At 46.3% G+C, this 27,668-nt stretch overlaps 2 protein-coding genes across 4 annotated transcripts in view; one reads left to right on the top strand and one right to left on the bottom strand.

Moving 5' to 3' along the window:
• Positions 1–671: 671 nt before the first annotated feature.
• Positions 672–14,115, bottom strand: LIPT1 (lipoyltransferase 1). The gene is made up of 2 exons (XM_075336403.1): positions 13,991–14,115; positions 672–1,941 (listed from the first exon to the last, which is right to left on the bottom strand). Exon 2 carries the CDS (start codon positions 1,934–1,936, stop codon positions 815–817), a length of 1,122 nt encoding a protein of 373 aa, XP_075192518.1. The 5' UTR covers positions 1,937–1,941; positions 13,991–14,115; the 3' UTR covers positions 672–814.
• Positions 11,850–27,668, top strand: part of TSGA10 (testis specific 10) — a 115,499-nt gene continuing 99,680 nt past the window's right edge. For 2 of the 3 annotated variants that reach the window (XM_075336400.1, XM_075336399.1), the window contains exon 1: positions 22,227–22,316. The gene's annotated coding sequence lies outside the window, so the exon portion shown is untranslated. Of the gene's footprint in view, positions 11,917–22,100; positions 22,317–27,668 lie in introns of those variants that run through there. The other variant, XM_075336401.1, reaches the window with a different exon arrangement.

The following is a 27,668-nucleotide window of genomic DNA, read 5'->3' as shown; positions in this document are numbered from 1 at the left end:
AACTCTAGTGCTACCTATTGGAAGTAGAAATCCTAAAAATGAATATTGATCCTTTAAATGGCCTTGCAACATGGCTTAGGCTAAGAGGCCAAACCAGAAACTCCATTTGTAGACACATGTTTCAGTCATTTTCCCCTCATTAGTGCATAGAAGGCGAACTGATCTGGCTGAGTGAGAGGCCTCTGACAGGGTTCCAGAGAAACATTGAATGGCTTACGTATTTTAAAAAAAAACTAACACACTGATCTCCTATCACAGGACCTTACCCAGCCAAATCAGGTCTCCTGCTTTACACTGATGAGGATCAAACACTCAAAAACATCTGTCTACAAATGGGTGTTCCTGGGTTGGCTTGATATCCGGAGTCATGTAACAAGGCTTTTTAAAGGGTCGATATTTACTTTTAGGATTGCTACCTCTAATAGGTGGCACTAGTTATTATTTTGTTCCTCTCTGAAGAGGCCATGTGCACACTTAAGATTGTGACCAAGTGAGTTTAATTGATTCTTCTACATTTTACCAATATAATCTATTCTACCCTCAGAAAACTTCATTTTTAATCAAATATTTATACATACATATATATATATATATATATATATATATATATATATATATATATATATATATATATATATATATATATATATATATACTAAATTATATGGTACCTAAAAGCACTTTCAATCTATTGTTATTAATTCCTGTGCTTACATGGAACATTTGTAATGGTAATGGTATAAACATATGAGAAACTGGGAAAGCTTTATTACAATTATTGTAAAATATTGCTATATGAGCCCCCCAAACAATATCACATTATTGACACCAACGTCTCACATAACATATTCCACTTTGTGTGAACGTCTTCTTCGTCTGGGCAGCTCCTCAGTAAAGTAGTCACTAAGAAAATGATTTCCCTTGGACAGAATTTGCTGCCCACCAAACTGTCCTGCAGCTCGGAGCAGCTCTGCTCGGACAACCAGTGACTGGGCAGCACCAGTGAGCAGCTCTCTATACAGCCATTTTTTATAGAGATACTTAAGTGTCCATCCACGACAATACCCTTATGGAAAATCTGAAAGGTTTTCTGAATGTCAAATTTTGGTGTCTTTCCATAAATCCAATCCCAAGTGCACAACTCCTTTATTTTCTGTGTAATCCCCGGAAAGAAGGCCTCATCACTTGGGTGCACTACATGAATATTTGGCTTATCGTTATACAAAAAACGATATTCTTTGGCGACGGCGTCCATAACAGCTTCACAAGTTAAAGATGGATAGGCATGGGAGAGGTTCTTGACAAGTGAAGGCACACTAGGCGTGGCATTACTATGTATGCCATCATAAGGACTACGTAGCACTACAGGTAAGAGCGAGCTATCCGCACTACACAACAGTGTACAGTGGTGATATGCGACAGTCCTTCCAAGCTTCGAAGCCGTCCCCGATACCTTATACTTTCCATCTAACAGGAGATCATATCTCTGTGTGGCTTGTACATCCAAATCTGGCTGCAATGATTTTAGAGCTCTGATAACCAGATGTAAATTTTCCATTCTATCATATTTTTTCTTGGATGTGAAGAACGTTAAGTTGATGTTTCCTAAATCATGGAATACAGTCCCACCACCACTTCTTCTCCTCGCCAGAGAAATCCCCTTGTCCCTCATCAGGTGAAGATTGCATTCTGTCCATGGATTCTGGTGACGGCCGATCACCACGGTTGGAGAATTCCTCCAAAGAAAGAGGACATTTTTTTGTTCTAAGTCCATGTGATCGTGAATCCAGTCTTCAACCGCCAGGTTCTCATACACATTGCTCGATGCTGACTGCAGAATGAGCCCTTCTCTGGCCAAACTTCCAAACCTTGCAGCTGTTCTGCGACTCAAAATTGGGGTACAGATCCTCTTCACAGTGTATGGACTGAGCAGCATTTTCACTAGATCAAGGGAATAAAAGAATAGTGTTTAATGTGGATACAATCTGGACATACCTGTACATTGATATTAATCTTTAACATGTCACTTTGAAGTTTGTTTTCAATTATGACCAACATTCGGACTAAAACGTTATCATTATGTTTCGCTCCACTGTGAAACTAAAACTCTCATTGGGCTACAAAAAGTAATAAAAATGAACTAAACCTATGTAACAATAATTTCAAGAGTAAAGGCCGCTTTACACGCTGCGACATCGCTCAAGCGATCTCGTTGGGGTCACGGAATTTGTGACGCACATCCGGCCGCATTAGCGATGCCGTTGCGTGTGACACCTTTGAGCGATTTTGCATCGTTGCAAAAACGTGGAAAATCACTCATCAGTGACATGGGGGTCCATTCTCTAATATCGTTGCTGCAGCAGTAACGAAGTTGTTCCTCGTTCCTGCGGCAGCACACATCGCTATGTGTGACACCGCAGGAACGAGGAACCTCTCCTTACCTGCCTCCCGCCTGCAATGCGGAAGGAAGGTGGGCGGGATGTTCGTCCCACTATCTCCGCCCCTCCGCTTCTATTGGGCGGCGGTTCAGTGACGCTGCTGTGACGTTGCTGTGACGCTGAACAAACCGACCCCTTAGAAAGGAGGCGGTTCGCCGGTCACAGCAACGTCGCAGGGCAGGTAAGTAGTATGACGGGTCTGGGCGATGTTGTGCGCCATGGGCAGCGATTTGCCCATGTCGCACAACCGATGGGGGCGGCCACGCTAGCGATATCGGTCATGATATTGCAGTGTAAAGCGGCCTTAAGAGTTATTTTATTTCCTAAATCAATAGTAAACGTGAATATAAGAAACTTTGTAATATATCTGATCAGAAAAATTGCTTATTTCTGCTCTATAACTGATCCTTTACTCGTCTCAAGTGTCAGGTAATTCCTCTATCCAGTGAAGATTTTAGCATTACTGAGATAGGACTTGACAGTTGGTGCTTATAAAATTCTATGGAGAAAGAAGACGGAGGAGCTAGAGGCAGATATGCTGCAATTTTTACTAAAAGGACAGTTACAAATCCATACAAATCAGAGTGAAAAGGGGGTTAATGCCGCGCATCAGCCAAAATGAAGATGTAGCACGTTGATGTTATAAACGTATTCTTTTATTCCATCGGTCTACGCGTTTCGAGGATATACCTCTTCTTCAGGACCAGTGCATCAACATAGTAACAAATCCATAGAACTTTATAAGCACCAACTGCTATCTCCTATTTCTGTAATAGGAAGATCGGTCTTCACTGAATATATACTGTATTTTACCTGAGATTTGAGAATTCTGAGAATGAAGGATCAGTCCAAGAGGAGAAAGAAGCAGATTTCTCTGAGAAATATATTACAAAGTTGCTTCATGTGTACTATTGATTTTTAGGGAAACATTTTTTTTTAAAAAAAGATTTCTCTCCTGTTTTACACTGAATTTAATTTAGGGGAACTGTATTAGAACATGATAATTACTGAAAAGAAGACACAGCTGTGCACTATAGCATGGGTGGACAATTCATTTTCCCAAGGGGCCACATGAGAATTTGTGACTACTGTGGAGGACCAAACCAATAGCCTGAAATTAATTCTACTCAATATTAATATATTCATTATAATTATTTTAGATTATTATTAATTGTATCAGTTAATATTTCACAAAATTAAAGGGGTATTCCCATCTCCAAGATCCTATCCAAATATGTAGTCGGTGTAATAATAATATTAGTGAATCCCTCCAATTAGAAAAGTAGTATAGTTATCCTGATTAGCTATGTCACTTACCACATGCGCATGGCATTGCAGCTTAGGTATCCATGGTTACGACCACAAGCAACTAAGTAACTGTCACTATGAGTGGGTCGTAACTATGCATACCTAAGCTACTGAAATGCCCTGCACTTGAGGTAAGGGACAAACCAAATCAGTATAAATATACTACATTTCTTATTGGAGGTGTTTGACAATATTATTAATTATTATTATTAATTATTATTATTACACTTACTACATATGGCAATAGGATCTTGGAAATGGGAATACCCCTTTAAGTATGCTGATACACCGTATATACCGTAGGAGAGCATACATAGCCCCCTATATACAGTATGAGCCCCTATACGGACCGCTAAACATGGTGTTAGACCCACAGTGTCTCTATATATAGTATGAGCCCCCATATAGCCTCTATATTGATAATGTGAGTCCCCACACAGCCCCCTACATACAATAGGAGCCCCCACATAGCACCCTATATACGGTATGAGCACCCTACATACGGTATGAACACCCTATATATGGCATGAGCACCTGTGTGTAGCACCCTACACACGGTATGAACCCCCACATAGTACCCTACATATGTTATGAGCCCCCACATTGTACCCTACATACGGTATGAGCCCCCACATAGCACTCCACATATAGTATGAGCCCCCACATAGTACCCTACATACGATATGAGCACCCTATATACGGTATGAGCACCCGTGTGTAGCACCCTACACACGGTATGAGCCCCCACATAGTACCCTACATATGGTATGAGCTCCCACATAGTACCCTACATACGGTATGAGCCCCCAGATAGTACCCTACATATGGTATGAGCCAACACATAGTACCCTACATATGGTATGAGCTCCCACATAGTACCCTACATACGGTATGAGCCCCCACATAGTACCCTACATATGGTATGAGCTCCCACATAGTACCCTACATACGGTATGAGCCCCCAGATAGTACCCTACATATGGTATGAGCTACTACATAGTATCCTACATACAGTATGAGCCTACACATAGCCTCCTACATATGGTATGAGCCCCAACATAACCCATCTATATATAGTATGAGCCCAAACATAGCCACATATATACAGTGTGAGCCCCCACATAATGCCCTATATATAGCATGAGCCCCCACATAGTCTCCCTATGTTTAGTATGAAAACTCAGCAAAGTCCACTCCAGTATAATCCCCCACACAGACCCCTATATATAGTGTGAGCCTCCACATAGCCTCCTTATGTTTAGTATGAAACCTCACATAGTCCCCTATTTACAGACACACATGCCATACAGACACTCGCCTCGCTCCCATTTACCCACCGGCGCTCTACTCTAGTCTCCATTGCACTGACTCTCTGTAAAGCAGATGCAATGTAGTGATGTCATTGCGTTGCTGTCTCAGTCGTATGTGCTGACTGGTGGAAGGAGTCGGTGGCTCCGTCCTCTATCAATGTATTCCCCACTAACTGTATCCTGAGGATCCTGATAGCGGTGATATCAAGCGGTTGGTGGGGAGAGCATGATGCGGCCTGTGGTCCTCTGTTTTCAGCCTTTCGACTGTCTTGGTTCTCGGGCTGGACTGAAACAGCCAGATGGCCAGACGTGCCCATAGGCCGCACTTTGCCAAGGTCTGCGCTAGAGTCTGCCAATGGTAGCTGCTTATTGCAGCAGTTGGGTTGTTCTTGCAAATTAATTATTATTATTATTATTATTATTATTATTAAATCACCATAATAATGGCCTGGACACAGGAGCTGATCATGCAAACGTAATGCTTCTGGATAATTCCATAGATGCTGTGGTGCCCATCAGCCCCATTGATGACCCTGAAATGTGACTGAGGTATGTATTGCTTGTGATGATAGTCAGGTACCAAATGAAAGCTACTAGGTCTCCCAGCTAAGTTGTACTAAGATAAGCTAAAATAGTGGGATTAAAAAAATAGCGTTTCAGTTGCAGAAAATTTGTCAAAATCTCTGCATTTAAAGAAGCAACATGTCAATTGTTTTGCCATTTTGGCAGCGTTTTGCTAACATTAGAGTCAATGAGAAGTTTCAAAACGCATCCTTAAGGCCGCTTTACACGCTACGATATCTCTAAAGCAATCTCGTTGGGGTCACGGAATTTGTGACGCACATCCGGCCACTTTAGCGATGTCGTTGCGTGTGACACCTATGAGCGATTTTGAATCGTCGCAAAAACGTTCAAAATTGCTAATCAGTGACATGCCCCCCTCTTCCCAATTATCATTGCTGCAGCAGGTACCATGTTCGTCGCTCCTGAGGCAGCACACATCGCTCCGTGTGACACCGCAGGAACGAGGAAGCTCTCCTTACCTGCCACAATGCGGAAGGAAGGAGGTGGGCGGGATGTTACGTCCCGCTCATCTCCGCCCCTCCGCTTCTATTGGGCGGTTGCTTAGTGACGTCGCTGTGACGCCGCATGAACCGCCCCCTTAGAAAGGAAGCGGTTCGCCGGTCACAGAGACGTCGCTAGGCAGGTAAGTGCATGTGAAGGGTCTGCGCGATTTTGTGCGCCATGGGCAGCGATTTGTCCGTGACGCACAAACGATGGGGGCGGGTACGCACGATCACAGCGTGAAAAGTGGCCTTAAATCTAAATCCTAGCGTTTCACATGTTTTTTTGATGCAGAAAGCATGGTTTTTGGACAAAATAAACGCATGCGTTTTTGACATTATATTAAGGGCATGATATGTCCCTTTATACACACACACAGAGTCCGACAATTAAATTAATGAAAATCAATAATTTATTGTTATTTGAAACATAACTATTAGACCACAGATATCATTTTAATAAAATAAGCTATTTTGTGTATGATTTTAAGCATGATTTTATCATTTTTGTCCTTTTGTTTTCCATAGTGTTTGAATGTTTAAACTTTATTTAGCAGTGTATTTGTCTTCAAAATGCATCTGACTGGAAGGGTCTGCCTCTACCACTACTGGCAAGGTGCCACCTGATAAAAATGATGAGCTTTCCTAGACTGTTGTCCCCATTCCAGACGATCCCGATATTGCTAAAACTGAGGGACGTACCGTATTTTTCGGACTATAAGACGCACCGGACTATAAGACGCACCCTGGTTTTAGAGGAGGAAAATGGGAAAATAAAACTTTAAGCAAAAAATGTGGTCATGACACACTGTTATAGGGCGAGGATCTGCTGCTGACACTGTTATGGGGGTAATGTCCCCAAATTCTCTACTAAGGTACCCCATCCTGGTAATGATCCTCCTGCCTTGTATATGATCCTGCTATAAACCCCCATCCAGCCTGTTCACATACCCCCCCCATCCAGCCTGTTCACATACCCCCCCCATCCAGCCTGGTCACATACCCCCCCCCCCCCATCCAGCCTGGTCACATACCCCCCCCCCCCATCCAGCCTGTTCACATACCCCCCCCCATCCAGCCTGTTCACATACCCCCCCCCATCCAGCCTGTTCACATGCCCCCCCCCATCCAGCCTGTTCACATGCCCCCCCCCATCCAGCCTGTTCACATGCCCCCCCCCATCCAGCCTGTTCACATGCCCCCCCCATCCAGCCTGTTCACATGCCCCCCCCATCCAGCCTGTTCACATGCCCCCCCCATCCAGCCTGTTCACATGCCCCCCCCATCCAGCCTGTTCACATGCCCCCCCCATCCAGCCTGTTCACATGCCCCCCCCATCCAGCCTGTTCACATGCCCCCCCCATCCAGCCTGTTCACATGCCCCCCCCCATCCAGCCTGTTCACATGCCCCCCCCCCATCCAGCCTGTTCACATGCCCCCCCCCCATCCAGCCTGTTCACATGCCCCCCCCATCCAGCCTGTTCACATGCCCCCCCCCCATCCAGCCTGTTCACATGCCCCCCCCATCCAGCCTGTTCACATGCCCCCCCCATCCAGCCTGTTCACATGCCCCCCCCATCCAGCCTGTTCACATGCCCCCCCCATCCAGCCTGTTCACATGCCCCCCCCCATCCAGCCTGTTCACATGCCCCCCCCCATCCAGCCTGTTCACATGCCCCCCCCCATCCAGCCTGTTCACATGCCCCCCCCCCATCCAGCCTGTTCACATGCCCCCCCCCATCCAGCCTGTTCACATGCCCCCCCCATCCAGCCTGTTCACATGCCCCCCCCATCCAGCCTGTTCACATGCCCCCCCATCCAGCCTGTTCACATGCCCCCCCATCCAGCCTGTTCACATGCCCCCCCATCCAGCCTGTTCACATGCCCCCCCATCCAGCCTGTTCACATGCCCCCCCATCCAGCCTGTTCACATGCCCCCCCATCCAGCCTGTTCACATGCCCCCCCATCCAGCCTGTTCACATGCCCCCCCATCCAGCCTGTTCACATGCCCCCCCCATCCAGCCTGTTCACATGCCCCCCCATCCAGCCTGTTCACATGCCCCCCCATCCAGCCTGTTCACATGCCCCCCCATCCAGCCTGTTCACATGCCCCCCCATCCAGCCTGTTCACATGCCCCCCCATCCAGCCTGTTCACATGCCCCCCCATCCAGCCTGTTCACATGCCCCCCCATCCAGCCTGTTCACATGCCCCCCCATCCAGCCTGTTCACATGCCCCCCCATCCAGCCTGTTCACATGCCCCCCCATCCAGCCTGTTCACATGCCCCCCCATCCAGCCTGTTCACATGCCCCCCCATCCAGCCTGTTCACATGCCCCCCCATCCAGCCTGTTCACATGCCCCCCCATCCAGCCTGTTCACATGCCCCCCCATCCAGCCTGTTCACATGCCCCCCCATCCAGCCTGTTCACATGCCCCCCCATCCAGCCTGTTCACATGCCCCCCCATCCAGCCTGTTCACATGCCCCCCCATCCAGCCTGTTCACATGCCCCCCCATCCAGCCTGTTCACATGCCCCCCCATCCAGCCTGTTCACATGCCCCCCCATCCAGCCTGTTCACATGCCCCCCCATCCAGCCTGTTCACATGCCCCCCCATCCAGCCTGTTCACATGCCCCCCCATCCAGCCTGTTCACATGCCCCCCCATCCAGCCTGTTCACATGCCCCCCCATCCAGCCTGTTCACATGCCCCCCCATCCAGCCTGTTCACATGCCCCCCCATCCAGCCTGTTCACATGCCCCCCCATCCAGCCTGTTCACATGCCCCCCCATCCAGCCTGTTCACATGCCCCCCCATCCAGCCTGTTCACATGCCCCCCCATCCAGCCTGTTCACATGCCCCCCCATCCTGCCTGTTCACATGCCCCCCCATCCTGCCTGTTCACATGCCCCCCCCATCCTGCCTGCTCATATACCATCCTGGTATATGGCCTGTATCCTATAGCACAGAGAAAAAAATAAACGTTTATACTCACCTTTTCCTCACTCCCTGCAGCACCGATCACATCTTCCTCTCTGGCACGCTGATCTGTGTGTGTGGAGCCGTTCCCCTGCAGCACGCGATGTCTTCCTGTCTGTGCCGATCAGCTGACCGGCTCGGCACAGATCAGCTGACCGGCACAGATCAGCTGACCGGCACAGATCAGCTGACCGGCACAGACAGGAAGACATCGCGTGCAGCAGGGGGCGGCTCCACACACGGGGACGGGTGAGTGTACTGATTCACTGCACCCCGCGCTGGTAATGATGCGCGGGGGGCAGTGAATACAGCCGCACATAATCACTCAAGGCTGTAATTGCCAGGGGTGATCATGCCGGCTCTTTACTATGCGCGCGTCCCCGCTCGTCCTCCCGCCCACCTGTCAGTGCCGGCTTCAGCGCTGAGAGATGGGCGGGAGGATGGGCGGGAGGATGGGCGTGCATATGTAATGAGCGGGCCCACGTGGTCACGGCAGGCGCTGCTGCTGCCTGCTCGTGCCCCCGATGACCCGCAGCACCCTCATTCCCAGCCGCAGCCCTATAGTCAGACCATAAGACGCACCCCCAACTTTCCCCCAACATTTGGGGGAAAAAAAGTGCGTCTTATGGTCCGAAAAATACGGTAAATAGGCTCAACTCAGCGTATGCGGAATTTATATGGCGGGGAAGGAAACCTAGAATAAAGTTACGAACATTGATGAAGTCAACGGAGGAAGGAGGTCTTAGTTTCCCGGATGTTCGGGGTTATAACCTGGTGTGTATAATGAGACATGTGTTTGATTGGTTGAGAGGAACGAGCAGGCACTCAGACTATGGCATGGAAGCCAAGTATGCATCACCGTGGGATTTGGCGTCCATTTTACACTCCCCATTGTCCAGGGCGGATGGGCATATAAGGAACTCAATCTTATTCCGAGACACTATGCTAACATGGAAACTGGTAAGAAAGAAATTGGGACTGTCATGGAAAGTATCTAAGTACTTAAATCCCTGGGCATCTCCGAACTTTCCCATGGGACGGGAAAATAAGCTATTTACTAGATGGAAAGAGAAGGGCGTCGAGAGAATGAAGGATGTCATGAATGTGGAGGAGAGAAGGTGGCTGACAGGACGGGAAGTGCTTGACAAGTATGAACTTAATAGCTCACATATCATCCAGTATGAACAACTGAAGCATGGAGTATTTGTAGATTTGGGGGAGCTTGGAAAGGAATTGAATAAGAGTTTGATTGATGAGCTTATGGAAAGTGATGTAGCAAGTGTAAATGTTTCCAAAATTTACCGAACATTTCGGGGAATGCTTATATCTGGGGAGGATAGCCGTACTCTAACAGCGTGGGGGAAACAATTGAAAGGGCAGGAAGTTGTAGGGGATATATTGAAGGGATGGGTACAGATGCGGAAACATGTTACCAATGAGAGATGGAGAGACACCCAATTTAGAATTTTACACAGGGCTATTATGGGCTTCAACATTCCGGGAAGAGATATGCGGTGTCCTAAATGTCAGAGAGAAAAAACAGATATGCTACATGGACTATGGGAGTGTACGGAAATTCACAGGTTCTGGAATCAAGTTAGATTATTTGTCCAGGCAACATGGGGAATCTCTGGAAATCTAGAGCTAATGGTGTGGATTTTCCATTCCTTTGAGGGAGGAGTAAGAGGGGGATCGGACATGCCGGGAAAGAAGAAATATACAATAGTACATGACATAGCCATGATAGCCAAACGGTCCATATTAAAGCATTGGATACAAAGGGACGGACCATCCATAAAAGAGGTCATCGGGGAATTACATAATTTATTGAGGCTGGAGAAAGTGGAAGCGGAAAAGGACAAAGACAGGTTGACACCCAAGTTCTTTGGGAAATGGAGAAATTTCATTGAAAGTCAATTTACTCAGGGAGAAATAAATAATCTGATGACACCTTTTATACAATCGGAATGGTACCTTCTGAATGATATCCAGGACAAACTGGGTAAATTGAAAATCACGGAGGTGTGGGTTCCAGAGGAAAGGGGAGACGAGACGCTAAGGTAGCCACAAGACGTGCCAGAAAATTTGGAAGTATTCGGGGTTGGCTTAGGGGCTTAATGATTCTAATTGACTTGTATCGCGTCTGTTATTTCTTAGTACTTTTGCCTTGGTTTAATAGAGACCATATCAATCAGATAAACAGTTTAAAATATCAAGTTGGGGCATTGCACCCTATTATGTCACATATTGTCAGACAAATGTTTTTCCTTGTGTAACCTTGAATATCTTGTTATGTTTATAAAAAATTGGAAAATCAATAAAAAGTTTTGGAAAAAAAAAAATGCATCTGACTTTAAGCAATGGAAAAGCATGTAAAACGAGGTAAAAACGCAATAAAAATGTAAGCGTATTTTTAGCGTTTTTGTGGCCAAAACCAAATTTGACAAAGACAATTTCTGCCAGAGAATGCAACTAACTCGACGCAAAGTGCGCACATAGCCTAAAGGTAGCCATAATGGCTTGCTTTCTCCATTCCCCCAGAAAGCATTTATAAAGGGTAATAATATAATAGGATCCATATATCCCAAAATATCAGCAGTGAAAATGACAACTCATCCTACAAAAAGCAAGCTCTCGTGTAGCTACATGTTAATATGTTAGATATGTTTCAGAACGTCTTTCTAGTAGAATTGAGAGGTGGCATACTTATTCATTCTTTTTTGTGGTCTGTGATCATAAACCAGGTGAGAGGAACTCAGAGAAAGAAAGAGCTCCAAACCCTCCCTCAGGCTGGTTTCAGACGTCCGTGTTTCAGGTACGTGTGACATCCGTTTTTAACACGTGTACACCCATTTTATTCTCTGGAGTTACACGGACCGTGTGACCCCTCGTGACCCCGCACGCACACACGCGGAGACATGTCGCCCCTCTCCAGTCCATCCTTAACTCTGCTGCCCGACTTATCCACCTCTCTCCTCAATACCACCCCGCTTCTCCCCTCTGCATGTCCCTCCACTGGCTTCCAATCTTCCACCGTATCCAATTCAAACTTCTAACACTGACCTACAAAGCTGTGCATAATCTTTCCCCTCCGTACATCTCCGAACTACTCTCCCACTACACTCCAACACGTCACCTCCGGTCCTCCCAAGATCTCCTCCTCTCCTCCTCTCTCATTCGCTCCTCACGCAACCGACTCCAAGACTTCTCCCGAGCATCCCCAGTCTCCTGGAACTCGCTGCCTCAACACGTCAGACTATCCCCTACCCTTGCAAACTTCAAACGGAACCTGAAAACTCATCTGTTCAGAAATGCCTACAATCTACAATGAACTCGCTGCCGCCCGACCACCGTGCGGAGCTGCCGCCCGACCACCGTGCGGAGCTGCCGCCCGACCACCGTGCGGAGCCGCCGCCTGACCTACACCCCACCTATTGTCTCCTCCCCATAATCCTATAGAATGTAAGCCCGCAAGGGTAGGGCCCTCTTCCCTCTGTACTAGTCTGTCTACTGTAACTTGTATACGTATTTTGTATGTAACCCCCTTCTCATGTACAGCACCATGGAATTAATGGTGCTCTATAAATAAATAATAATAATAATAATGTCAATTTTTCCTCCAGCATCACGGGTGTCACACAGATCGCACATTGATGTGATCCGTGTGACATCAGCGTGACACGTACCGAGAAAACACGGGTCTTTTTAATTAAAAGATTTTCTATCTTCATCTGTATCCAGCGATGCTGTCTCCCACTCATTATACTCATTGATTATTCACTGCACTGAGGAGCTGGAAGCGGGGACAGCGCTGGAGAATTCAGTGCCGGGGACCGTATCGCTGGGTGAGTATACAGCAGAGTGTGTGTGTGTGTGTTCAGTGTATACATGCATGTGTGCTATGTGTGTGTGTGTGCTCGGTGTATCCATGTATCTGCTTTGTGTGTATACATATGTGTGTGTGTGTGTATATATGTGCTCAGTGTATACGTGTGTGTGTGTGTGTGTGTGTGTGTATGTTGAGAACCTGGGAGCCGGAGCATCACGGGGACAGCATCGGGGACTCATCACAATTCCCAATAAACTCGTGAAGCTGTAGCGCGGGAGTCATCAGAGTCCATTGACCTCCTGGATGTCACTGTGCTTGCAGAATACTCACCTGTCCCCGCGGCGCTGTCCCCACGATGCTCCGGCTTCCAGGTCCTGAGTGCGGTGAATAATCGATGAATATAATGAGTGGGGGTCAGGAGCAGGAGGCAGCAGGTAAATATGGAAAATCTTTTTATTTCACAGACCCATGTTCTCTCCGGTAACGGTCACTCGTATGCAAACACGGATGCCACATGTATGACCATAACCATGCGTGTGACTGGTACCTGATTGAACACGGACGTCTGAAACCGGCCTCTCAGTGAGCTCTCTGACAGATTCTCAGTGAGCTCATTCTGCTGCCAGTGATAGTGTGCAGTGCAGAACTATAGAAGGCAAACGGTGCAAAATGTTTACTGAAAACCAATAGCAAAAATTTTTTAGCCCCAAATACATATGTACATAAGAACTCCGTTAATGGCCATTAATCCAAACACAGGGGCACAGACTGCCAGCCTCTACCATTGGTACAGCCAGCAGCCTGCCACCAGGGGGAGCTCGCTACAGACAGTCACACATCTTCCTTTGGAAACTGAGCAATGTAAATAACAAATGCACATCGCGCCCTCTAGTGGCGGCCTTAGGCACAATGCTATTTCGGGCCTGTAGAGCAGGCGAGGCTTTATTATCAGAGGCTGTATGTCGTGCACACGGGCTGTGCTCTGCAGGAGAGCCGCTGTACACTGCAGGAGAGCCGCTGTACACTGCAGTGTGGAGTTATGGATCCCACAACTAATTACCTCCGACTCCGGCACGCTGAGGGCATCCCGCACATGCGCACTTCTCACAGTCTGGTGACAGTACCGTACATTAGAGGTTAGTTACATTCTAGTCTGCTAAAGGACCTTAGATGACGTATGCCCATGTGATCAGTCACGTGTGTGGGAGGAGCAGGCTGCAGGTTGGAGGAGGAGTGTCAGTGCTCCTCCTACCCAGCAGGTGTCAGTGCTGGAGCTTCTGACCTGGAATATTCACACGTTGCGTTGTTGCTGTGGATTTTTCCTCTGCAGTGTAAAATTCCTAATGTTTCGTGTCGATTTTATTGCTGTAAATTACACCTTTCCCATTCCAACAAACTTTTTTTTTTATCTATACTGGCTACCACGGTACAAAGATATATTTTACCCATTCCATGTGTGAGTTCACACGGTGCAGATTTGTTGCTGCCTTCTGCAGTGCACACAACTGAAATGACCCCAAGCAGAGGAAAGGAAGTGATTGTCAGCTGTCCAAATGTATTTCTGAAACAAAATCTACATGGCAGAACAGACTTTACACGGCAGATCAGACCCTACACGGCAGATCATACTGTACATGGCAGAACAGACTTTACATGGCAGATCAGACCCTACACAGTAGATAAGACCCTACACGGCAGATCATACTGTACATGGCAGAACGGACTTTACACGGCAGATCAGACCCTACACAGTAGATAAGACCCTACACGGCAGATCATACTGTACATGGCAGAACGGACTTTACACGGCAGATCAGACCCTACACGGCAGATCAGACCCTATACGGCAGATCAGACTGTACACGGCACATTAGACCCTACACAGCAGATCAGACTGTACAAGGCAGATCAGTAGCTACCCGGCAGATCAGACCCTACACGGCAGATCAGACCCTACACGGCAGATCAGACCCTACACAGTAGATAAGACCCTATACGGCAGATCAGACTGTACACGGCAGAACGGACTTTACACGGCAGATCAGACCCTACACAGCAGATCAGACCCTACACGGCAGATCAGACCCTACACAGCAGATCAGACTGTACACGGCAGATCAGTAGCTACTTGGCAGATCAGACCCTACACGGCAGATGAGACTGCACACGGCAGATCAGACCCTACACGGCAGATCAGACCCTACACGGCAGATCAGACCCTATACAGCAGATCAGACTGTACACGGCAGATCAATAGCTACACGGCAGATAAGACCCTACACGGCAGATAAGACCCTACACGGCAGATCATACTGTACATGGCAGAACGGACCCTACACGGCAGATCAGACCCTACACGGCAGATCAGACTGTACATGGCAGATCAGACCCTATGTGACGCCCTGGCAAAACCAGGTAGTCACACATAGGCCCCTGCATAACACCTTCCCTCACTTAGGAAACACACAGCCGACCTGAAACCCTAGTCACCCCCCTTAGGGAAAGATAGACACACCAGTGGGTGGGACCAGGTGGTTGGACATGCCCACCCTGGGGTCTAGGCAGCCCGGGGTGGGAAAAGAAACAGTCTAATCTAGAGTTCAAGTTGAGAGGAGTGTGGGCTGGAGCTAGTTGTAGCTCCAGCAGAGGAGGTTCAAGTTGAACGGTACCAAGGTAGGAGCCCTGGTGCCTCTGGCTAGGTGGCAGACAGTGGTCTCCATCAGCAGGAGACGGGAAGATGGCTCGGCAGAACCGAGGTGGACCGGGACAGGGTTGTAGCCCGCCGGTACCGACACGGGGAACCGACCCGGAAATCGGAGCACAAAGGGGGGTACTCGAACCCTGAAGCCAGGACTGGAAACCAGCGGCCTGGTTAATTAACTGATTGAGGCCAGGATTATAGGTCCTGTCCCACCCAAAGTCCCTGATAGAAGACAACAGCCCACCGATAGGGATAAGAGGTCACCGCCAGGGCCCATAGATCCCACGGGCCAGCGTCTGCGGGCACGGCTCCTTAGGCCACATACAGCCGGGATCGGACTCCTGAGTTCCAGACCAGGCAGTCCACCATACACAAAATCAGTGCAGAGGAAAAGGATAGAGACCACCAGCCTGGGTGGGGGACCCGAATGCAACCGGCCTCGGCGCCGGCCACCAGTACCTTGGTTTACCAAAGACTCGTGTGATTCATTGACTGTGAGTAATCAAGCCCCCCTTGCCATCGCTATTCCCTGCACCAGACACTGGGTCCCGGGGCAACCATCCCTACCCACGGAGGAGTTAACATCTAGCTCCAGCTATCTGCCATACTGCCATACTGTACATGGCAGATCAGACCCTACACGGCAGATCAGACCACACACAGATCAAACTGTACACTGCAGATCAGACTACTCACTGCAGATCAAACCATACACAGCATATCAGAACGTACACAGCAGATCATACTATACACTGGAGATCAGACCTTACACAGAGGATCAGACAGTACATGGCAGATCAGACCCCACACAGCAGATCAGACCCCACACGGCAGATCAGACCCCACACGGCAGATCAGACCCCACACGGCAGATCAGACCCCACACGGCAGATCAGACCCCACACGGCAGATCAGACTTTAGGCCCTACACGGCAGATCAGACTTTAGACCCTACACGGCAGATCAGACCTCAGACCCTACACGGCAGATCAGACCTCAGACCCTACACGGCAGATCAGACCGTACACGGCAGATCAGACCGTACACGGCAGATCAGACTTTAGACCCTACACGGCAAATCAGACTTTAGACCCTACACCGCAGATCAAACCTCAGACCCCGCACGGCAGATCAGACTTTAGACCCCGCACGGCAGATCAGACTTTAGACCCCGCACGGCAGATCAGATTTTAGACCCCTCACGGCAGATCAGATTTTAGACCCCTCACGGCAGATCAGACTTTAGACCCTACACGGCAGATCAGACTTTAGACCCTACACCGCAGATCAGATTTTAGACCCTACACGGCAGATCAGATTTTAGACCCCTCACGGCAGATCAGACTTTAGACCCTACACGGCAGATCAGACTTTAGACCCTACACCGCAGATCAAACCTCAGACCCCGCACGGCAGATCAGACCCCGCACGGCAGATGAGACCCCGCACGGCAGATCAGACTTTAGACCCCGCACGGCAGATCAGACTTTAGACCCCGCACGGCAGATCAGACTTTAGACCCCGCACGGCAGATCAGATTTTAGACCCCTCACGGCAGATCAGATTTTAGACCCTACACGGCAGATCAGACTTTAGACCCCGCACGGCAGATCAGACTTTAGACCCCGCACGGCAGATCAGACTTTAGACCCCGCACGGCAGATCAGATTTTAGACCCCTCACGGCGGATCAGATTTTAGACCCTACACGGCAGATCAGACTTTAGACCCTACACGGCAGATCAGACTTTAGACCCTACACGGCAGATCAGACTTTAGACCCTACACGGCAGATCAGACTTTAGACCCTACACGGCAGATCAAACCTCAGACACTACACGGCAGATCAGACCACACACAGCAGATCAAAGTATACACTGCAGATCAGACCACACACAGCAGATCAAAGTATACACTGCAGATTAGACCTTACATGAGAGACTAGACCTTACACGGCAGATCAGACCATACACATCAAATCATAATATACACCAAAGATCAAACCCTACACAGCAGATCAGACTACACACTGCAGATCAAACCATACACAGCATATCAGAACGTACACAGCAGATCATACTATACACTGGAGATCAGACCTTACACAGAGGATCAGACAGTACATGGCAGATCAGAACCCACACGGCAGATCAGACCCCACACGGCAGATCAGACCTTACATGGCAGATCAGACTTTAGGCCCTACACGGCAGATCAGACTTTAGACCCTACACGGCAGATCAGACCTCAGACCCTACACGGCAGATCAGACCTCAGACCCTACACTGCAGATCAGACCGTACACGGCAGATCAGACCGTACACCTGCAGATCAGACTTTAGACCCTACACGGCAAATCAGACTTTAGACCCTACACCGCAGATCAAACCTCAGACCCCGCACGGCAGATCAGACCCCGCACGGCAGATCAGACCCCGCACGGCAGATCAGACTTTAGACCCCGCACGGCAGATCAGACTTTAGACCCCGCACGGCAGATCAGACTTTAGACCCCGCACGGCAGATCAGATTTTAGACCCCTCACGGCAGATCAGACTTTAGACCCCTCACGGCAGATCAGACTTTAGACCCCTCACGGCAGATCAGACTTTAGACCCCTCACGGCAGATCAGACTTTAGACCCTACACGGCAGATCAGACTTTAGACCCTACACGGCAGATCAGACTTTAGACCCTACACGGCAGATCAGACTTTAGACCCTACACGGCAGATCAGACTTTAGACCCTACACGGCAGATCAAACCTCAGACACTACACGGCAGATCAGACCACACACAGCACATCAGACCACACACAGCAGATCAGACCACACACAGCAGATCAAAGTATACACTGCAGATTAGACCACACACAGCAGATCAAAGTATACACTGCAGATTAGACCTTACATGGGAGACTAGACCTTACACGGCAGATCAGACCATACACAGCAAATCATAATATACACCGAAGATCAAACCCTACACGCAGATCAGACCGTATGTGGCAGATCAGACCACACACAGCAGATCAGACTATACACTGGAGATCAGACAGTATACGGCATATAAAACTGTACACAGCAGAACAGACAATACACAGATCAGACTACAAAGCAGATTAGACCAAACATGGCAGATCAGACCGTACACGGCAGATCAGACCGTACACAGCAGATCAGACTACACACAGACTACACACGGCAGATCAGACTACACACGGCAGATCAGACTACACACGGCAGATCAGACTACACACGGCAGATCAGACTACACACGGCAGATCAGTCTACACACGGCAGATCAGTCTACACACGGCAGATCAGTCTACACACGGCAGATCAGTCTACACACGGCAGATCAGTCTACACACGGCAGATTAGACCTTACACGGCAGATTAGACCTTACACGGCAGATCAGACAGCAAAACAGAGAATACGCTGATGTTCAGACCCTACACGGCAGATCAGACTATACACTGGAGATCAGACAGTATACGGCAGATCAGATGTCTGCTGACTAGTGACGAGCAAGCTCTACCATGCTCAGGTGCATGGTACTCGTAACGAGCAGTTGGACGTTCGGACTGGCTCCACACACTTTTCAAAATATTGGCACAGCTTCCCGATACAAGCACAAAAAGTCTATAAAAAAGTTACATTTTAATTACAAGTTGTATTAAAAATCACAATTTTTCAGGCAGTTCCATGACAGAATTTTGGTGACATCTGCTTGATGAATGGGGACCATAAGGCAAGGACAAGTCCAACAGTATTAGATTGAGGGATTACTACTTTTCTGCTACAGTAGCTCGGAATTAGAAATTAATTTTAAGATTAGATAACTTTGCACTTGGATCTTTTATGGGTTTTTTTTTATAAAAAATTTGTTACGTTTTGAATGTACTTTTTATTTCTTAAATGTTCTCTTCACCTAAGAATTTGCTTTACATTTATGGATATAATATGTTGTGCCATTTGTTTTTATAAAGGTTTTACGCTCATTGTATACAATAGCAGCAAGTGTCCCTGTATACAGGGGGGAGGCAGATTGGTGGTAACTATGCAGAGCCTGCACCAAGGTGGGACTAAGCTGCGAAGAATGGAGCTGTTGTGGGAGGGCGATGCTATAGATGTGTTTACTGTAGCCACTACTCTGACAACAGAGAACGGAGGGAAGGGGACAAAAAGTGCGGGAGTGTGGACACTGGAAGAGGGAGGCAGAGCTCCTCACACATCCATATACAGGGCTGGCACTGGCTGGAGCACATCATCTACCATGGCAGGTAAACACCACGCTGGATCCCAGAGAATCTCAGAACTACAGATAAAGGTATTCACCCCATTTCACATTTGCAATGTATTAATGAGCTACTACTTTTTTGCTCCTTTGCTTCCAGGTGGACATTGATAGCAATGATAAATAGTTTATTTTCTACTAAAATGAATAGTATTTATCATTAAAAAAACAGTATATAGTACAAAAAAGTGTAGAAACACGTGCCGGACGTGGAGCCGCAGCTCAGGCATGCCATTCATAACGTCTCCACTTATTGTGAAGGGCTAGACTCCTTAGTTACCATGGAAACAAGCTGGCCAGTAGAGTCAGTTAGGTTAGCTTACTGCTAGCTACACTGGTCACCATGCTTGAACTGATGTCTGCCCTGTAAAGTTCTCGCAGACCTTCATTTCTACCCAGATGAGACTTTTATCTATATTGGCATGAATGTTGACCCATAAGAAGCGGCGCCCCTGACCTATGGTTTCACCTTGGTAAGTGTATGAACCGTGGGGAAAGCAGGGAGATACATGCTTGTCTTTGACTCGTTTCAGATTTATAGCGGCTTTTCACTCACAAGCTAAACATAGCAATATTTGGTTACTATGTATGGTTTACCTACAGAGATATTGGCATTTTTTTATTGTTACAATACTTGCAAAAGTGGCAAATAGTAGAGATATGAAAATTCAGGTTTGCCGGGTTCGGCTGGACTTTATATGAAAATTCGGTTCAGGACCCGTACTCAACCTGAGCTTGACCCTAAACCCCATATAAATCAATGGAGACACAAACTTAAGGGCTGTAAAATGGTTGCAGTAAGGGCCAGGGGGCTGCAAAATGTGGGCAATTGCCCTACAAACAAATGTTGATAGGGAAGAAAAAAAAAAAAAAAAAGACCTGTGTTCCCCCCTATTTTTGATAACCAGCATGAGTAAAGCCCTCAGCTGTCAGCTTTATGTCGGCTGGTTATCAGAAATAGAGGGGATCCAACTTTGTTTTTATTTAAATAAATACTTTAAAAAAAATGGTGTGGGCTCTGCCCAATTATTGATAACCAGCCAATGTAAAGCAGACAGCTGCAGGTTGCCATTTTTAGGCTGGGAAGGGCAAGAAAACATTGGCCTTCACACCCTGATACTACCAGCCCCCAGCTGCTTACCTTGGTAAGGTATCAGAAATCGGGGGGAGCCCATGTCGTTTTTTAAAATGGTTTATTATTATTATTTTTGATAACCAGCCAAGGTAAAGCTGACAGTTGAAAATTGCAGCCTGCAGTTGTCTGTTTTACCTGCGCTGGTTATTAAAAATAGGCAGGAGCCCATATCTTTTTTTTTTTATTGTTCACAGCAATAGGACAGGGAACTTCAACCAGCTTTATTAACATATGGACACTACCCAAACACCGAACCCCTGCTATAGTGGCCCTACTGGGTTAAAAAGGGGGCTACCCCACTTATCAGTCACATTACTGCTGCAGCCTATCAATAGCTTCAGTGGTTGTGTGACTGGTGACGTTTGGGCAGGATGTCATCTCTCCTGAAATGGTGATGTCCCATTCAGCAGTCACTTTGCCGATGCTACCAATCAGTGACTTTAGTGATCATGTCAGTGGGATTAGAGTGGTTACATCTTAATTTTACTGTTTTTACTGTAAGAGCTAGTTTCTGCCAAATTTACAGTATCCGTTGCGTACTGTGAACACCCCCTATCATGCGCAGTTCACAGCTGTGGAGGCTGCCAGGTACTACTTTATTGTAGCCCAGCGCTATGCTCTGAGCTGCAGTTTCCTTCTGTCACTACTTACAGCAGTGACATCAGGTATTGGCTCCTGGATGGCGGTGGTAAGAGGTGGTCTGGTCACCAAGGCAGCGACAGTGAGAACATGTTGTCAGTATGACATTGTACTACTAATACCAGCTAACCAACCTGTTCTCACTGCTAGAAGTCACCACTGCAGCCTTGCTGTCACCACTGCATTAAAGCAAGACTGTGGTGGTAGCGTCTTCCATTAATACTACATTGTCAGGCTTCAATGTGCGGGGCACAGTAACTAGTGACAGTCAGCTCGTATGCAGAAAAGCCTCATTCAGACATCATCACAGCCAGCTGTACATAATATATGTTTTTGCCAAATATTTTTCCATTGTGTAACTGAAAGCAACCACTAATTAATTGCTTTACCCACTAGATTGAAGAACTGCAGTCTACAAATCGGACCCTAGAACAGCACATTGTACATCTTACAGAAAGTAAAGAGGCCGTGAGCAACAAAGTTGATATCTTGGCTCGTAAAAATGAGCAGCTCTGCGAAGAACTGACAGAGATAGACAAGCTAGCAGAACAACTGGAGAAAGAGAAGGAACAGGCTCTGGATATTGCTGAACAGGAACTAGCACACGCAAAGGTATTCACTATGAATGTTCAATGTTCCACCATTGTGGTGGTGACACGGCACAAAGACAAACCAGTGGCACTCTGCATGTATCAAGCTGTGCCGTATGCCATCTTTTTCATATCTATGTCACATCCCTGTTTGAGGAACATAATCATAGAGTATGCCATAAATATGTGATAGACGCAGGTGACCCACATCTATCTCCATACTAGGGATTTCCCTGATCCCCTTTCCCTGCTAGCGTCCGACCAGCAGTGAGTGAGGAGACGTTCACGCATACGCTGAATTTTGCTATTATTCTGAATACAGAGTGCATCCATGTCTAGGGTGAAGGCTGTCTGAATTTTATCATTTGACTCCTTACTGAAAATTATGATATGAGTAATCTGAGACAAACTTGAGGTAGAAAAGAACTATTAGAGAAGCCCATGCATCTCGGATAACTGATTTCCCTACAGCTTCTCCCCAAACCACTCACTTAGACTCACATATTTATCCTTATGTGTGTGTTAGGCCTCGGTTCCACTTGCACATAGCTTCCGATGCAAGAGCATTGGAAGCGATATGTTAACAACCCTCAGCTGTGAGCGTCAGCCGAGGGTCAAGCGACCTTGCGATCGGATCACAGCTGCGGAGAAGAGGGAGGGAGCACTTTCTCCCCATCTCCTCCCCAGCCTGTCTCTGCATATATCGCACTGCACTGCACTTGGATGACATGCGAGTGCAGTGCAGTGTTTCATATGCATCCATAGACTTGTATGGGAGTGTGTGAGCTGAGACTCGCTGCCAAACGTAGTATGCTGCGATTCTTTTCTCATGCCGATATGGTATGAGAAATCAATTCAGATGGACACTGCCCCATAGTTTTGCACTAGAGTGAGAGCAATCTGATGTTTTATCGGATTGCACTTGTCCGTGCAAAATGCAAGTAGAACCGAGGCCTTACGAAGAGTCAGCCTAGAGGATCGGGGTGGGGAGAAGCCACTGGTGGCCTGCCTCGGACTAGCCATCCGAGACACATAGTTCCCAGCCCCAGCTTAGCCATCTTCTCAATCTATGCTTCCTCTGAAAAGTCACTGCGTTTCAGACTAAAACATGTACGGCCGCAGCGGCTGCATACATCTGATAAATCATGTTTTGAAAAAAAAAAAAAAGTTTAGAATGTCTTTACAAGATTTTAGGTTCACAGTTTTATGACTCCAGTCTATAGTCCAAAGCTGCCCACAATTTGGGCTGACAGCAGAGAATGGAAAAAGTAATTTGCCAACAGCCATCCCACATTATTCCCTTTCTAAGGTTGTTTCCACAATAAGTTTTTGGTGAATTCTTGTATTTTTTTTTTCCTATGTCGGAAATGCAGCGTATTAAAGTTCCAGCAAAGTGGATGACATTTATAGAAATCTCCGTCCCTCTGCTTCTTTTTTATTCAGTGTAAACAGACCTTTGGTGCGTGTTTCATATCCGTAACACGTCAATTTCTCCTGCGGGTATGTTGATTTTATGTGCAGATTTCCCCATTGAATTGTCTTAGATGCGGAAAATTTGCAGGTAAAAAAACACGTGTATTTTTAGTGCATTTCTGCTGCCGAAATACTCTAAAATCACATATAATCCACACATGACTGTAACCAAAAAGTGTCAAAGTCAAATACCAGGAGGTTTAAAAAACAAAGTAGCTTTATTTTAAGAGAGTAAAAAAAAACAGAAAAGAACGCAAGGGTTAAAAAATAGACTCAAAAACTTAATGACAAAGATACAAGTAACCCAATAGGTACAGAAATGCTGGAGAAATTCTGCAAAAACTCCCCAAATACTCATTGTGGGAACATAGCCTAAGGCTGTGATATTTAGTAGGTTTTATTTGTTAATTACAATAGGCATAAGTGCCAGGAAAGATTCCACACATGTGCTGACTTTATCAGTACGGCCACATGAACTTAGCATTTGTCAAAAGAGTGACTTTCATCCTTTGAGTGTATGCATCACCTTACTTTTTTCACAGTATGGATAATGTATTCTTTAAAGTGCATACAGTATTTTTCTTACTATAAGTCGCACCTGACTATAAGACGCACCTGACTATAAGACGCACCTGACTATAAGACGCACCTGACTATAAGACGCACCTGACTATAAGACGCACCTGACTATAAGAGGCAACTGACTATAAGAAGCACCTGACTATAAGACGCACCTGACTATAAGACGCACCTGACTATAAGACGCGCCTGACTATAAGACACACCTGACTATAAGATTCCCCTGACTATACGATTCCCCTGACTATAAGATTCCCCTGACTATAAGATTCCCCTGACTATAAGATTCCCCTGACTATAAGATTCCCCTGACTATAAGCTTCACCTGACTATAAGCTTCACCTGACTATAAGCTTCACCTGACTATAAGTTGTACCTGACTATAAGATGCACCTGACTATAAGATGCACCTGACTAGAAGATGCACCTGACTAGAAGATGCACCTGACTATAAGCTTCACCTGACTAAAAGCTTCACTTGACAATAAGTTGTACCTGACTATAAGATGCACCTGACTATAAGACGCACCTGACTATAAGCTTCACCTGACTATAAGCTTCACCTGACTATAAGCTTCACCTGACTATAAGCTTCACCTGACTATAAGCTGCACCTGACTATAAGCTGCACCTGACTATAACCTGCACCTGACTATAAGATTCCTCTGACTATAAGATTCCCCTGACTATAAGATTCCTCTGACTATAAGATTCCCCTGACTATAAGATTCCCCTGACTATAAGCTTCACCTGACTATAAGCTTCACCTGACTATAAGCTTCACTTGACTATAAGCTTCACCTGACTATAAGCTTCACCTGACTATAAGCTTCACCTGACTATAAGCTTCACCTGACAATAAGTTGTACCTGACTATAAGATGCCCCTGACTCTAAGATGCCCCTGACTATAAGCTTCACCTGACTATAAGCTTCACCTGACTATAAGCTTCACCTGACTATAAGCTTCACCTGACTATAAGCTTCACCTGACTATAAGCTTCACCTGACAATAAGTTGTACCTGACTATAAGATGCCCCTGACTATAAGATGCCCCTGACTATAAGCTTCACCTGACTATAAGCTTCACCTGACTATAAGCTTCACCTGACTATAAGCTTCACCTGACTATAAGCTTCACCTGACAATAAGTTGTACCTGACTATAAGATGCACCTGACTATAAGATGCACCTGACTATAAGATGCACCTGACTATAAGATGCACCTGACTATAAGATGCACCTGACTATAAGACACATCTGAATATAAGATGCACCCAGGTTTGGACAACAGACAATAGGAAAAATGTTAATATTAACCCCACTCTTGTGATAAAAAGATGTTGAGGGGGTAATCTTGGTCATTTACTCTTGATCTAACTTCTTGGTACTCTGTGATAGATTAGAGGAGTAATGATTTATTCTAAAGTTGTAGAAGTATATTAGGAGGGTTGTACTAAAAAATAAAGGGCATTATATACTGTCTCCAACATACCAACATAACAAGGTCCCAATACAGTTTACATTGATTGTTTTCTACTTCATAAAGAGCACAAGTGTATTTATTGTATAATCAACGATGTGCCTGGCATCTTAAATGTGTAACGTCTTTCATTTATGCCAGTTAAAATCTTCATACCTAATTTAGCCGGCTGTACACTTTAGTAGAAGTTATTCTAATTTCCTCACTATAAAGGATGCCTATTACAGGTTTTATATCAAGCAGTACCGTGCACGCTACACTGACTTTATATGCCCCTCATGACCACATATAACTGTGATCAAACAAGGACAGCATCACATTCACATATGTATCCTGTATGTTGCACAGACAAAGAATGGAAATGCTGGAAGTCGGCTTTTGTGTGGGCGACTGAGACTGTTCTCCTAAGTAAAAGTCATCTTTTATCTAAATCTGACAGCTTTATTTTTCTTCAGCCTATGCACCAAAGATCCATTTTATTAACCCTCATATGGACACAAGCTTTTCCTGACCTGCAAGCTCAGCTCAGTCTCTCCTGCTGTCATGATGACTTTGGGATAGCGATGAACCGGGTTTCCTAAGCTGTCCCTCACGCTAGGGGCCCCTATGCTATCCCTAATCTCAGGGATACTGCTAATGGTGGAGATGCCTGAGTCTCTTTCCTGGCCCTACTCCTGAACAGTCCTGATCTGCTTCCCCCCCCCCCCCAGGGAGGGACGTGACAGAAGTGTGTAGAAACCCTCAGATAATGATAGTTTTGGTTTTCCTAGTCTATCACACAGCATGCACACACAAAGGTGGAGACAGTAAGAAATTCAGGAGGAAAAACAAGAGTAGGAAGGAAGTACAAAACAACAGGGGTAAATTCCACAACGGCTCCAAGCAATAAGCACAACTTTCACTATAGAGTCTGACACACCACATCTCACAGACCAACATAGAATGAACTATAGCTGGTATGGGTTGAAGGATTCCACCAGCATAAATAGGAGGGGAGCAGATTTGATAGGCTTTCACACAACATCTGATTAAAGAAGCAAGCAGGCTAGGAGAGATTAACTCTTGCTAGCCTGCCTATGAATCAGCACAAAGCAGGTCGACACCTGAGTTTGCCTGTGTTGATCCCAGACAATAGACAAACCATCGGGCGGAGAGTGAGAATCTGAAATCTGAACAGAACCCAATGCTGCCATGACAGTCGGCAGAGTTTATGCAAAACTTTGTGTGACTCCTGCTCAGCATTAATTACACAGATCAAGGGATATATGTAAACGCTTAGTTATCTCAGTGATAGGAGCACAGTGCTTGTGAATGCTCTACCCTGTGCATTATGTCAGCGATAGCAGCACAGTGCTTAGAAATGACTCTACCCTGTGATGTATCTCAGTGATAGGAGCACTTCATTTATGAATGTTCTACCCTGTGATTTAAGGAGGAAATCAAAGAGGTCTGTAACTGCTGACCTTACTGACTGCAGACTATAAGACGCACATAAATTTGAGCAAGATGTTATCTTGTTAAAAAGTGTTTTTTAGTCATAAAAATACAATATATGCAATTTATTTTCAGTGGCATTGTTGCAGTCATCATTGGGAGGTATACATTGGGGACTACATCATCCTTACAGTGAATGAAATAATTATTTGATCCCTTGTTGATTTTGTAAGTTAGCCCACTGACAAAGACATGAACAGTCTATAATTTTAAGGGTAGGTTAATTTTAACAGTGAGAGATAAAATATCCAAAATAAAATCCAGAAAATCACATTGAATAAATTATAAAAAATGATTTGCATTTTGCAGAAAAAAATAAGTATTTGATCCCTGTGGCAAAAAGTC

Source organism: Anomaloglossus baeobatrachus, chromosome 2, assembly GCF_048569485.1.
Source record: "Anomaloglossus baeobatrachus isolate aAnoBae1 chromosome 2, aAnoBae1.hap1, whole genome shotgun sequence".
In the NCBI taxonomy this organism is placed as follows: Eukaryota; Metazoa; Chordata; class Amphibia; order Anura; family Aromobatidae; genus Anomaloglossus; species Anomaloglossus baeobatrachus.
This window is presented reverse-complemented; position numbering and strand designations above follow the sequence as displayed.

Coding starts and splice junctions, on each gene's coding strand:
- LIPT1 (XM_075336403.1), bottom strand. CDS start 1,936: ATGCTGCTCAGTCCATACACTGTGAAGAGGATCTGTACCCCAATTTTG.